Source organism: Wyeomyia smithii, chromosome 2 (assembly GCF_029784165.1).
Source record: "Wyeomyia smithii strain HCP4-BCI-WySm-NY-G18 chromosome 2, ASM2978416v1, whole genome shotgun sequence".
NCBI lineage: Eukaryota > Metazoa > Arthropoda > Insecta > Diptera > Culicidae > Wyeomyia > Wyeomyia smithii.
In genome coordinates, this window is record NC_073695.1 from 266,523,224 (window position 1) to 266,538,460 (window position 15,237).

At 38.7% G+C, this 15,237-nt stretch overlaps 1 protein-coding gene across 2 annotated transcripts in view; it reads right to left on the bottom strand.

Annotated features, from left to right (window-relative positions):
• Nucleotides 1–15,237, bottom strand: part of LOC129724679 (zinc finger protein 423 homolog) — a 202,374-nt gene that overhangs the window by 124,983 nt on the left and 62,154 nt on the right. For both annotated transcript variants that reach the window (XM_055679763.1, XM_055679769.1), the window contains one exon: nucleotides 5,166–5,258. In XM_055679763.1, the coding sequence (XP_055535738.1) occupies nucleotides 5,166–5,258 (93 nt within the window). The remainder of the gene's footprint in view (nucleotides 1–5,165; nucleotides 5,259–15,237) is intronic.

Here is a 15,237-nt window from a genome sequence, read left to right on the forward strand (position 1 = left end):
AAAAAAAATCTGTGCCCAATTTTCCAAAATGCCACCAAATATCAAATATACCTTTTTTACCATATTGAAGATGACAATATGTTATATTATCTGTCGAAAAAAAAATAGAAGGAGGGTGGTATCCGGGATACGACCGCATAGTTAACGTAGGACTACAAAAGTTTTATATTTCCCTTTGAGGCTCTGTTTGATTTGAACTTGTTTTACTTTTGGCACGGTTCGATTTTGGCACACATGTGCCGAAACGAGCGATTATGTGTAAGCACATTTCTTAGTCTTCTTAATTATTTTAACAAACTTAAGCTCAACATCCTCCAAAAGAAAGGTATTTTGGTTCTTTATGTTGCCGAAGCGAATGACCGTAATCGGTAAAACGGATCCTGGAACATGTGCCGGTAATATGTATAATGAACATGATCTAAGCAATACTAAGCCTCTGATTACTCGGGTAGTAATAACAAGTATCTAGGTCATCAGCCTCAATTCATCAAGCGACACCTCAAACGACTTGGAACTAAAACTAGTTCATTGGTGGAAATATCTATGAGAAAACGTCATGAAAAGAGAACCGTTCATTTTTGGCAAATTCTGCTATGTCGTGTTTGGCAAAATCAAACGGGGTCTGTGTTTTGATTATTCATTTGCTGCACACTATTTTAGAAGAAAAAATATTCTCTTCAACATTGATGAATACCTTTCATTCTAATACAGTCAATTTTCTTCAATAGGCGAAAAGGCAAGCTTCTATACAGACCTAAATTGAGTTCAATTTAGCAGAAATTAAACAATATTTATTTGTCTTGTGAAAGATGGCTCACTCTGATTACCAAGCGGCAAAGATGTCACATAATAAAATTTTCCTTCAGTTACATATTCGTGGAAAAAATAACAATAAAAAATTACAGTTTTCGAACAAAAATGTATATTCACAGAAAATTTAAAAATGGACATGAGAAAAACAGAGTGTAGAGTTCAAAAATAAACAACGCATTTTATCTGTACAATGAACCTAATTTATATACCCTGCTATCTGCCTCTACCGACACGTACGAAATTTTGCTATCCCCGGTGGCGCAGCGTATTTGCGGCACCCGAATAATCATATTGAATTCTGATATTTGCTACTACATATACGAAACAAGAAGAAGAAGAAGGCTATTCAAACGGCAATTCGATTGTGTTCCAGATCGCAAAACGATACCTACGCGTTAACCCAACTCGCCTCACTGTGCGTCGACAACGGCAATGTAGTCTTCACTTGGCTTGGCTGCACACAAATGAATATCGAGTTCTACTGCATTGATAGACGACGAGTGATCAGCGCTCTATTCATACATTGCTCGGTGCAGTACTTTTGCCTGTGCCAGCATGTTTTCCATCAAGACATCAGTTTTAATAACATTCTGACAGCAGAACGTGAAACTGTCTGATAGTGGAGGTGGTTACGAACTTTCCGAAAAAGCTTCACCTTCAAGACATCAATATAGTCTAGGCTCATAGAAGCAAACGTTAGTTGACCTATTGGGACGGGGAGATTCTGTCAATTTTTTTTTGCCATTGCTATACAGGATGTCACAGCAGGCAGTTGGTGTCTATTCATGAAGTCCGTGCCAGGGGTGCTCGCATGTGATTGGTGCATTGTTGGTGGAAAATTCGACCTTGAAACTTTTATTCAATTTTCACTGTTAAACAATGAAATGATAATGATAACTGAGAAATCACAAAATTGTCCATCATTTTATCAATCCAACGACATATTGATTATTGTAATCCATCATGTGGTAACATCAGCATTACCGTTTGAAATCTTTCATTCCAACGTTACACCTTGGTTTTAGTTTCCGCAGAATGTATCTCGATATAGTGCTATTAGATGTAGTCCTACGTCAAAAATGATTTTAGTACAGTTTACATTTTTATGAACTAGGCAGGATTCAATCCGTACAATTCATTCTCAAACTGTTTTTCTATGAAATTTTCTACCTGCGGAAAATACTCAGTTTGCTGAGAATATAGAAGACCAATTTAAATCTTTCCGATTTGTGAAAACCTTAAACTTTTTATTAAATTTCCATGCAAGCCTTAAACTTAGTCAAAAAAATTTTCTGCAGTCAGGTTGTCCATACTAGATGAAAAAAGGGAAAAGTTAATAAATCCCATGATGTTTCTCTCATAACACGCACAACATTCAAGAGGGGTTCTGCATTATCAGTGTAGATAAATAGCTGGGTATTGTCACCATTCTAAAACTATGATTTACTAAAATACTAAGTATAAAGTAGTTGCATTCTGACAATGCCACTAAATCCAGAGATTGCAAAAATTAAGGTTTTTTAGGAGGGATGAAAAAATCTATCGATAGTATAAGATGCATTGTGTGCTGCCATCTGTATACCAAAGCCCAAAGCTACCCGATCAGTCATAAATATCAAAATTATAACAAATATTGATATTTTGTTACGAGCTTTTTGTATCAACTTGTGTTCTAAACTTGGTCTCGTTAATAGTTGAAATATCAAAATTCCTATCAAAACCACTTACTGATTATTACAAATTATAGCAAGTTTTGTAAGATTTTTGGCAGAAAAAGATCAGAATTACTTAGAATGTACAATATTTTGATAATTGAATAACAAATTTTATTATTAATATACTTAAAAAAACACGCTTTTGAACATTCAAGTGTGTGATAACAGAATTTGATATAATTCTGTACTTTTATAATTCTGGCATATCAAGAATATTACAGCCTCTGTTGTTTCTATCAAGTTCTGATATATTTGTGTTACCCGTTTGTTATAATCGTTTGATCGGGTACCAAACACCTATGAACTGAACCGTATTGTGACTGCACAAGATGAAAGAACACAAAAAACAGTAATTACTTCTGCGTTTCCCAAGAGAATTCAGCGCAGAAGACATCCGTGGTCGACTTAAACGTGTGAACAGAAGTTACATCTATCGGATCATAAAGGGATACGTAAAATAATGGAGATAGACAACAAACAGGTTCAACAAAATTTTCTTATCATGTTAGGTAGGGTGATTTTCGATATTTGAAACAGTAAGCAAAATCGGCCAGATTTGAACAGGTAAAATTTGTTTTGAGTACATTGCAATTCAAGTCGCCTATTAAAACTGCTGTATGCAAAAAAAAAAAATAATCGTAAAGAGTTATCCAAATCCATCACGTCTTTGCTGTAGTGCAGTCGCACTATAATCACGTTAAGTAGATAACAATAAAAATTAGCAGGAGAACCTCCCTCGATAGTGAGCAAACTGAGTGTCGAAATGTACTACGACGACGGATGGTGAAAGCAATAAACGGTGCCTGGTGGATGTTTTTGGGCACCGATTCTGCCGGCCTCTAACCGAACGCGTAGTTGCTCTCCAAAGCTGACAAACAGTGGGTGGATGGTTATTGTTATTACACTTCAGAGCAGTACGCAACACCCCCCAAAGGCACTGGGACACACCGTTCGCACACAGCAGCCACAACAGCAGAACCGGCAACAACAGTGGCACTCACTCCTCCGCGGAGCACATACATAAATTTTTCTTCCCCCTTGCCAAACCTGCCGGTTCTATCTCTCTCTCTGTGTCTCTGACTCTCTGTCCTGGTGGATGGTTGGTAGCACGAAATAAAATGTGTGTAGAGATACATAAACATTTGCAGAAATAAATTATCTTCTAGGGGTTACGAATGTAGTTAGGTAATATTGAAATCACTCCCATGCTTCAGGTGAAAAGGCACCCAGGAGTGTCGTGGTCGTTTCAAAGACACCCAGTACACCGATACAAAACCGGGCCAAAAGTTGGCACTGGCATTTCAAGAATGAGCCTTCTAGTCAAACCTCGGAACCGAAAAAGAAGACGAAGAAAAAAAATCGTTTAACATTAAAAGCAGAATTGCTCGGGAGTATTCTCCTTTTGCCAATAATGCAATACTATAGATACTAGTCAAGTCTGGTGGCGATGTTGATTGCAATGTCGATACAAAACTTCAAAATTGTGGCGGGTGCTGATTCCCACGTGTTCTTGAATCAACATTTTGCGGCTCGGATTAGAGTGGTAAATTAAGAAGAAGAAAAAAAAAGAGTTACAGATCCAACCAGCTGATCTGCGATAATGTTTGCAGTTTCCTATCTTATTGAATGCCCTGCCACCGATGTCTGCATTATACATGAAGTTCATTCAGATTGAAAGTCCTGGCGCATACGAGCGGCAGCGTTACCCAAAGCAATAAAAGACAACATTGGACATGCACCTGCGGGAGGCGGCAGTTTCTTTGCCGTTTAGCCATTTTCTGGCTCCTTCAGGATGGGATAAAAGTTTGGTGTTTTCATTTCAAATCACTTCTGTATTATTCATCTTTCTCTTTTTCAATCATTGTTTGTCTTTGGGTGGCTAAGGCGTTAATATTTTATCAGCAATCCGGATTTTCTATTTAGCGTTACGGCAAAACCGTAGGATTTCGGCGATTGTTTTGCGGGTTCGGTGGAAAAAGGTTGACGCAGGAAGCGCAAAGGGGAACCATTATCCAAATAAAGAAGACGACAGTTAGTACGATGAGGGTTACATGCACATTAGAAGACGCGTGCAAAGTCAATCCTGGGGGAATAGTTTCAGCTCGAGCACGATAAGAGCAAGCTGCTCGAGTGAAGCATCAAGGAGCAACGTCACATAAATCAAGGAAATCAGCCGAAGCAGGAAGAAACTACACCTCTCCTCAAGAAAATCTCCAACGTTCTTAAGCCATATCTCAGTCTCTTTTCGACCAACCCCATTCTGACCCGTAAGGTATTGTTCTAGGAGCAAAAAGGTAAGCTGTCTTGCCAAAGACCAGGAAGCTACGGAGCAATTATTCAAAAACACAATGTACAAGATAAAATTTGCATAGTTCACTCACTCACCGATTGTTCGTAAATCACGGCAAACGATGTGTCCCTACTCTGAACCATCACAAAAGAAAAACGACCTATCAAATTATTCATCAATGTCCCTCCGTCTGAAGAAAGCTAACCCTTGCCTCCGTCTGTGCACTTGAAGCAAAAAGTATCGTTACAAGATTAGGATAAATTGCGGCGACCGCTTTGCTAGCTGCCTAGTTTCCCTTCTTTGAACTTTGAAACGGAATGATGCCTAGCTAAAGATGCGAGACTTACCGGAGCAGAAGCTTTCTGAAGTTAGCTCATCGTCATCGAACTCGTTCGAATTGACCGACTCATTGGTGTACAATTCATTCTTGATGGTTTCATCTGGAAAGAAGGAAAAACGGCACAGAATTAAGCATTGATACCTGAGTTGATTCAATTTATGGATTTGTAGAAAAATATAGTTTATGAGATTAGTTTCTTGAAGTCCAAGTGAAATGCTAGTTATTTCAGTAAACATTATATAACATTTTATTTCATTTTTATTGTATGGTGTTTAGTTTCTGCTTAAAAATATCAAACAGCATTCAACAGAATAAAACCACTCTACCTATGCTTATCTAACTCATACGCTTTCTCTTTCTTCGACATTTGTGTTCTTTTATATTGCCTTTCTCTCACATTTTCTCTGTCTCTTTCACTTGCCTAATTCTCACTCTCTTTCACTTCCTTTCTCTGTCATACAATCTCACTGACTTTCTTTCGCTCTCCATATGTCTTTCTCTTTTTTACTTCCCTCTCCATATGTCTTTCTCTTTTTTACTTTTTCTCTCTCTCGCTTTCTTTTTGGTTTGCTTTTTCTATTCCACAATCTATTTTTCCTTTTTTATCCCCTTATATCTCTCATTTCCTGTTCCCATCTCTGCTTTCTTCTGCCTAACACTATCTCTAATTTTTTTAAATTTTTCTCTCTATGTCTTCTTTTTATTTTCTTTCTGTTTTTTTTGTTTTTATTTTTTCCTCTATATTTGGATATTCATCCTTTCATTTCGTTTACACTAGAGATGGATTTTCTCCTTTCTCGCACTTTTTCCTACTCTGTTGTCTCTTCTCTAATGCCCTATCTATTTATCTTACTATTTACCTCCACTTTAATCCCTATTTCTCCTTTATATTGTCCTCTCTACTGCCTTTTCTATTTGAGCCGTTGAGAGGAATAGTGGTACGAGTGCCATTAAGTAAATTTTTCAGGAGACGCGATAAACGAAAACACTTAAATAGAAAACTATTTCAACAAACTTTGCACTAAACTGCACTAAATCATTGCTGGAAAGGTTTCAAACGACGGTACATGAAAGCATAAAGAGTTCTGGTTGAGAAACTTACACAAACTTCAATAGAAAAACATGTACCACTTCTGTTCTATGGGAAAAATAGTGACAACCAATAAACGTTTAGAGAAAAAGTGGTACATGTCCAGTCTGAGCATGAAGGATGCATTATGGCTCGCTAATCTTAGGACATCGAGCATTCATGTCTTCAACAGAGTTGTCCAAGTGATTGAGTACCATAAAATGATGATCTGTTTGTTAAGGAATTCTGTCACTTCGTGGCGCAAGTGTATATACATTTGGTAACAGAAGAATTTTTACATAATCTAGATCGACCGGGGTCAATCACAGGAAAATACTAGGACCTGTTCGTTAGAGCAGACATGTAGTGAGTATATAGTTAGAAGAGCGAAAAATGAGCGAACTGAAAATGCGGAAAAATATACACCGTATCTAGACGGGACTAGGACCTGTTTTTCAAAATTTATCTTGTTTACGGTAACTCCGAATCTTTCGGAGGGCTATCTGATGGCAAACTTGAGTAGCATTCTGTCATGAGATCATTTATTTTCGCCTGGGAGAGGTTTAGAAAAAAAGTGGGACTGCTCTTAAAAATTAGCCTCATTTAGGGTAGTTCCGGTGGGTCACGTGGTGGCGTCTTGGACCATATTTCGTTAGAAGATAATTTTCTTTCTAGAAGTGCTTTCGAAAGAAAACAGGAAGCTTTAGAAACCCTTTTGAGAATTGACATTTTACGCTAGTTCCGGATCTTCCGGTGAACCATCTGGAGGCTACCTTGAACCACCTTTCGATCAAAAGATCATTTCGTTTCGAGTCAATCCCGCAAGCCTAGGAAGCTCTAGGATCTCAATTACGGTATTTCTGGATCTTCCGGATGGCTTTCGGTGGCCTGCCTAAAGCCAAACCTGGGTCAAGTGTGTAAATATATATCTATATCATAGACATCAGAGTGTTATCTTCTAAATTGCTTTCTATTACAAACTAGTCACAGGTACACTAGCATCACGTAGTGAGAAAATTCCAAAGCAGACAGATCTTCATCTGTAAGTACTCGATCACTTGACCAACTTTGCTGAAGACATGACTGTTTGATATCCTAAGATTCTCGACTTACAATTCATCTAACATGCACAGACTGGACATGTACCACTTTTGCTCTCAACGGAATGGTGATTATGTTAAATACCGAAAATTGTTTTGGCTATAACTTTGGTTTAGCCCTTTCCGACCGAGCCCACACAATTGTGTAGGTAAACAATGACGGATAACGAAGCCTAAATCAAAGCAACTCCTGTTTAAAGACACTTCCTTGATCGGGTTTTTTATTTTTCGTAGCAGCTGCGATGTTGACACTAGCGTTATGAGTAGGGACAATGGTAAATCGCGATTTCGCGGAAGCCGTGAATCCTGCGAAATCCAGCATCGGCCGCGAAATTCACTTAAACCCGCGAAATGCCGCGAAAGTAATGAAAAACAGTAACATTCTATGCCAATTATGAAACATTTCGATTCCAAACCTGCGAAATTCATAAAAACCAGCTAGACGGACAAAGTTGAATATTATTGGGCACCCAGATAGCAGCGCGATGCCTTTTTCTACGCAACCGAAAAGATAAAACAGTACTGAATCGCTCACTTACGACGCGATTTTGTTGACCTGAGTTGAATTGTCTTCGAAAGATTCGGCTGCTAGATTCAGTTGGAGCAATGATTTTGGTAACCTATGATAGGATAAAATCCAAGTTGCGAGATGAACTTAAATATCCGACAGTGAGATTGGTTTTATAATTTAATTCGATTCGCGGACGTTTTCTTGAACTTTCCCAGTTATTAATTGAATATTTATCGATTTCCGGAATTTCGATGGATACGGAACGCAACGTGAGCCAATATAACTGAAATAATACGTGCCTGCCAACACTGCAATAGCACTTAAAACAATTTGATAAAGCATGTACTTTTAATTATTAATAAATAATGGAAAGAAATTGTCGTACGGGTGAGTTACCGCATATTAAATTCATTAAAACAGTTATTTCTTGTTTTTTTCCTTAAAAAAAAACTTTATTTAGGTTGCCGCGAAATTACCGCAATATTTGAATATTTTCTATTTTGCCATCCGCGAATTCTGAATTTTTTTTGCCGCGAATTACCACTGTCTCTAGTTGTGAGCAATAAAATAATGAATAGAACGTTCAAAAAGCGAGAGAGAAGGTTTTGTTCAAGTCCCCTTCTACCTACGCAATTATATGGGCCCAGTCGGAAAGGGTTAGGTTATCAGATCTCAGTTTTTCTTGGATATTCTAGTACATTATTGCGTTCTGCATCAATTTATGCAAAAAACCCAGAAAGTGTAAAAATGGCACATGTACCACTTTTGCTTTCAACGGCTCATTTGGCTTCCTATTTTCCTCCGTATTTTGCTCTGTTTTTCCTTTTTTTCTCTATTTACATATTGTGTGTGTATTTCTAAGTTACCCTGCCTGCCTATTATGATAAGAAGACAGTTACAGCTATGTTTGAATCCTGCAACTATTTTACTTAGCTCTAGCGACTTGGAAGAACCTTCACATAATGACTGAGTACCGGAACATTCGCCATGTTGGACGAAAACATGCGTGTAGGCATGTTTTTCAGTTCTTTCTTCGTTTCTTTTATCGACTCTTCCTCAGTTTTCGCGACAAAATTGTTGGAGTAGATCTTACGCTTCAGGTTTGCCCAGAAATTCTCGATGGATCGCAGCTGAAGGACGTTGAGCGAGTTCGCCGACTTGTATACCACATCGATAATTAGCACGATCGCTTCGAGTAGTGGGCTGAAGCCAGATCCGGCCAGAACACCTCATCTTCGTTCTTTTATTGCTTGATGAACGACGCAACTTCCGGCAGGCACTTTGTACTATAAATTTCTCCGTTCACGGCCAGTTCGGAGCGAAAGAAGAGCGACTTTAATGTCTCCTTCTCGTTGATTATCAGCCACAACAACACCTTCTTGGGGAACTTGGCGTGTGAATTGAACTTCACCTTGGAGCTCACTTCCTTCGTGGTAAAGTAGAATACGAAGTGCCTTACCAGCCGTTGTCATCCTGGATGCGACAGGTTTCATCGTCCATTGCCACCGCCACGTCGCGATTTGCCTGGAAATCGACTTGACCATCTTATTCAGCCGCTGTCGCTGCGTCATCGCCTGCAGCTTCGAGACCAGTGAACGGGACTACCGCTTCCTGACATGTATGTCCATGTTCGCCTAGTACTTTTTCACTGTTTGGCCGGTTGCACCGACCTCCCGGGAAATCGCACACTCAGCGTCGTCGGCCATCCATAACTGGTCTCTTTTTCAATACTCTGATCGTTGTCCAATAGTGCCAAAATGTTGTAGATGCCGGAACAGGTGCATCCGGCGTCCATGAAATGCCGCCGATGCCCGTTTTCGAACGTTCTTCAAAAAGCGCACACTTCTCAACGGAGTATCGCCATCACAATTAGAGTTCGACTGATAGAGCTGTCAATTTTTTTCTGCTGACTCATAGGTTACTATTATTGATGCTGCATGGGTATTTTCGTCGGTGCGTGTGAATTTAACCTATAAAAAATCGGCAATTTTTGTTTGTTTTTTTGATGCAAACGTGAATGATTAAAGGAATGATAAAATGAGGAGAAATCCAAGAATAAATAGAATCAGTGAATAAGTCTTGCAAATGCATCACTCAGAGAAAACTAAAATAATAAAAAATTGAAAGAAACAAAACAAAAAAACGATATTCAGTGCCAACATTAAAAACGGTGGAAACAGCAGCACTGTTTGTGTAATAAACCATGCAAGCTTTCTTGCAAGCCTCTTTTTACTTGGCGTTTCTTTTGTTTCTTACCTACAATGTATGAAGTACGATTTTGGAAGTAACACTAGCTGGAGAAGGATTAACTTACACTTCGAAAAGCAGTATTGCTGATTCTTAGCTTTGTATTATTAATTGTTCTCCTTTTTCTTTATTTTCGTTTGCTATTTCGATGCTCTATCCCCCTCTTTATTTCTTCTAATTTTCTTTCTCACTTTATCTCATTTCTCTCTCTCTTTCTCTCTACACTGATTTCACTCGTCTGTTAGTTTATTTATGTATTTATTTAAATGAAAATGATAGACTACGCTTTCACTAATGTGCTATTTTTTATTATGGAATTGGAATATTCATCCAATCTTGTCCGAGGCTTACCTTTTATTTTCTCAGGTGTTTATATGTTCGCTATCATTTCCCTTTTTCTTCTCACCTTGTCTTTATTTATTTATTTGTTTATTTTGGAACGTTTGTTTGTTGTCTATCTTTTGAAGTAAAATACTTCTCTCAGGAAGTTCGGCTACATAGGGATGTGAAATGAAAATCTAAATCCGAACAAAGTGAAAAATATGTCCAACTTCAAATGCTAATAAATCGGTTAGTATTCGATGGATTTCCTTTGTTCTTGCAGCAATAGATTGGAAAGTCTTCTAAGATTCTTCCCAAAAGAAGATAATTGTAATTTTATTATTCACACTATTGCACTATTGCAAATAGTCAAGCCTTGTCAAAACGAAAAATTCGACCTCTGATTGGTCGTTATATGATTGCTTTTCAAGCACGGTCGACAGAATCATATACCTTGCAATTTAAAACATGCTATTTGGCCTATATAAGAATCTGTTTCAGCCGAAGCCGCTCATAATAGTTCTAGACAGCGACAACAGCAGTCGTCCTCCCTTAGCAGCAGCACTAGCAGTGCAGTGGATACCAGCGATGGCGGAAAGCGGCCACAGCTGTGGCGTAGCAATGGATAGCGCACTAGTTGCAGCGGATTCCAGCAACGATAGCAGCCGGGCCAGCTGATGCAGGGACAGTGGATACCAATGGCAGCGTATAGCGGCCATAACTGTGGCTTGGCTATGGATAGCGCACTAGTTGCAGCGGATCTCAGCATCGATAGCGGCTGATGCAGTGAGGCACTTTAGTGAAATGCAGTCTCTATGCGATAGTGGGCACTAGTGAATACATTCAATGAAAAGTTGACTCATTTTGACAACACGTGAGCCGTCTAGTTTTGAGTGTTATATCAGCATTTCACTGTTTACTTTATCACAACAAATGCTTTGTTCGCACTGTCAGTGATAACGCAAAGATGTAATCGGCATCTTATCCGATACTAAATTGAACAACAAATTGTCCTTTTCAGGATGAAATAAAAACCTGATGATCAAAGCGTTAATGTTTTCTCTTGAATGAATTTACATTTTTAAATTTGTAAAAGTTATAAACTTTACTTAATTTCCGTGTCTCAGAACATACTGAATTATCTTTTCCTTCAGTCATGAGCACGACATCCGAAAAAAATTTCATCTCAAAATATCAAAATTGTCAAGCCCCAACCACGAAAATGGTCAATCCTTGTTGAAGCGCAAAATTCGATTGATCTGATTAGTCAACGTTTATTCACTAGAAAAAATCACTGACACGCAAGCAGCCGGATTATCTTTATTGTGGAAGTATTCTACTTCAACCTTGCGGTCGTGGCTTTGCTCACAACCCTCCTGTTATTTTCACTTGATTACATTTTTGTCACTCTCTCTTACACGTATTCACGTATATAAGCATGCTAATGCAGAAATTTAGTCTTCATTGTATAACCGATTATTGCAGCAAGAAGACGGTTGACTTACTGGCACAGGCAGGACAGCAGCTGATTTTAGCGCAGTAAGGTTGAGCAGGCGACTCATTCGATCGCAGCGTTTCGATTGGCCAATTTTAATAGCTGTGAGTGTGCCGGTAGCGTGTATAACAGAAGAATTAGAATCATGCCGTGTTATTGGTAAATAGCAATTCAAAATCAACGCTTTTCTTCAACGCAATCAATCAAAAGAAGTATCACTGAAATTTACCGCTTCACACCATCAAATTGAATAACCCCAATCGAGTGTATTCCCAAACCTGTTGCAAAAAATACATTGACATAAGACAGGCTGTTGTAATTTTACATTAACTTGCGGTTGTGTGTTATAAACCAGCTCTTCAACTACTTTTTTTTTCAAAGGAGAAAAATTATCGAAGCACTTTATCTTCCCCTTATTTTGTTTCACTCTTTCTATTTCCAAATAGATATTTTTTTGTTTTCTCTCCATTTTCCTGCCCTTTTTTTCATTTCCTATTAAATTTATCCTCCACATTTTCCTATTTTTCTAACTATCTCTTTTTTTCCACGCAATCTTTTTCTTTCGTCTCGATTTTCATGTTTGTACTATGTTTCTCTAATTGTCTTGTTCATTAAATTTTAACCTAACTCTACTCTAACCTTCTACGATTCTTCGCATCCATCCTTAATTTTGTTTCTCCTTCTATCTCTCGCTTTCACTCGTTCATTTATTCTTCTTTCCTCTTCTCTTTAGCTATCTTTCCATCACTTTTATGTATCGATATCCCTTTTCAATTTTTCCTGTCTTTGTTTTTTTATTGTTTTCTTCTCTTCTCTGCGTCAGCCGATATATCTCTCGTTGTATTTTTGACGTAGAACTGCGTCTATCTCTTATTCTATTTTTTTGACGTAGAACTGCCACTTGGAAAGCGCGAGGGCGCAAAATGGAAAGTGCTTGTAACTCGGTTATTTTTCAACGGATTTTCTTCGTTCTTGCGGCGATCGGTTGGAGAAATAGTTACGCGTTCACTAAAAGGTGGACAATTGTAATGTGATGATGCTAACTATTGTACTATCGTAAAATATTGAGTCTCGTTTGAACGCAAGTTTCGACCAATCAGAGCTGAGAATAAAGTCTAATAGCATCCAATATGGGTATTATTGGATCCGAGACGATAAGCAGAGACCGGAAGTGGACTCCCGATGCCATTTATAATTGCAGAATGGTGTCTTCCGGTTTCTGTAAAACGGCTTTAAATGGCCGAAAAACACCCAATATGGTGATCCGGAAAACAACAACTTGAATTTTTCTAAATTTGGATATTTCCAGAGCCACAGAACAAGAATGGGGCCCAGAGTCAGAAATTCGATTCTAATCGCCATTTTGAAATTTAAGAAGGCTTCAACTTCAGGTTTCTTGGAAACATCCTAAAATGATCAGACGCGTTTATCGTTGTACGTTTCTTTCTATATTGGTACCCCACTCTTTATACATTTTCTCTCGGCCATATTTCTTTTTCTATTCTTCTTCTCTTGTTGATTTCTTTTTGTAACCTTTCTCCGCTTTAATACTTTCTTTAAATTTCTATCTCTCTAACTTTCTTATTTCTTTCTTTTTGTGTGACTGTTTTTATACGATTATGTCTTTAAATCTTTAATATCCTACTTATTATAAAAGAATTATTTTGCAAAAGTGAATATTCTTTGCTCGAGAATATGACAGTCCATACAATCTGCAAGCAGTGATTATTGTGCTTCAGCCGTAAACTGCGATTCAAATTGGAATCAAAATGTCTTTAAAGAAAATTAGCCAATTATCAATAGCAAAAATCGCCCTCTTAGAAAAAGCAGCAGTCTATTGGCCTAATTGCAACCGATTCACTTGTACCGGTATGGGCAAAAACCCAACGGAGTTCAAAGTTTCTCTGGGTTCACCCGGAACCTAGGTCTTCCACCCATCTATTATCAACCCGATGCAGCCTCAAAATTTGATTTGTCACACCTTATTGCGAGTGTCTTACCTTAACAAGCCGGATTCGTAGAAGAAGAACAACCATTTCCAATTCGGTGTTCTTCCGGTAGGCATCGAAAGTCGAAGCTGCTTTCCACTCTCGGTACAGTCCAAGAGACTGGCTGCTGTTCGGGGACCAAAAATAGCATTTTTTATTCATACATATTTGCAGGGTGTATTTTTCCGGCAGCAAAACATTCTTTGTGAGCCGGGCGAGGGTGCAATCTCTTCTTGTTATTATTAGGAATGAGCCCGACACCTTGGCCCAAAACAATTTCGCCCCGGTGATGCGATCGGAGCAAATAAAGCAAAATAAAAAGCAATTTGATTGCCGTGCAGAAGAAAGCTGAACCATGAATTCGATGGTTAAGATCGGTGCTAGGACTGCTTGGCTAGGTCTCATAAGATGCAACGTCAAATCTAAGATTCTGTTTTTCCATTTACATACTGTGCTTTCTTCTTTTAGTTTGGTAGTTGCATTAGCAAACAAACAAAAAATCCCGACAAGAGCAAGCTACGAAGTCAAAGGTGGAGAACATTCCAAAAATAATTTTCCCTACCTGGTACTCACCGCTCGGGCTTTTTGTTTGGATTAATACCGGTATTCATACATACAGTAGAGTGGGTTTCGTCCTCACACCCACCTTGCTGGGATGCAACAAACGAGTAAACTCGAAGATAAGAGCTCACTGCACAATCTTCCCATATAAGAAACTCAAAGCTCGCATTGTTTAAATATTTGTTCTGGTGCATAGAGTGCCCAGTCGGAAACAAAAAATCGAACTTTTTATTATTCAATTATTATACCCCGATGACTTCACGGCAAATAGGATGAGATCTGCTCGGTGCAGTCTTTCTGTGAAGCTTGAAATTATAGACACACTTCTAGGAGTATGTTCCAGGTTATTGCGTTTCGTCCCTAACCGGAGTATATCAAAGTTTTGGCACCTCCTTGAATTGATAAGTTTGATGTACGTAATCAACTCGGGCAAGCACGCAGACATTTTCCAGACACACATCGGGCATCAAACCAATCCTCAAAATCAATGTCGGGTCACAGCCGAATTTACTCCGTCAGTAATCAGGGAGAATTCGAAGAAATTTGTTTCTGGGTTTCCCCATTATGGATGTGCCCCACTGGGATCGGTCACAGCAGCTCTGGGCATCTCAAAAGTCTAAAGCACAACTTATGTGAGTTTGTTTTCGTTAGTCCTGCTGTGGGCTGTGGGTACCTTTGAAAGCAGCTACTAGCTGCTCCACTCTAGCTATGCTTCGGTTATCCTGCGTTCCGTTCGGTTCGAATCTCTTCAGTGTCGTAGCCCAACCCCGTTATGTGTGTGCGCTTG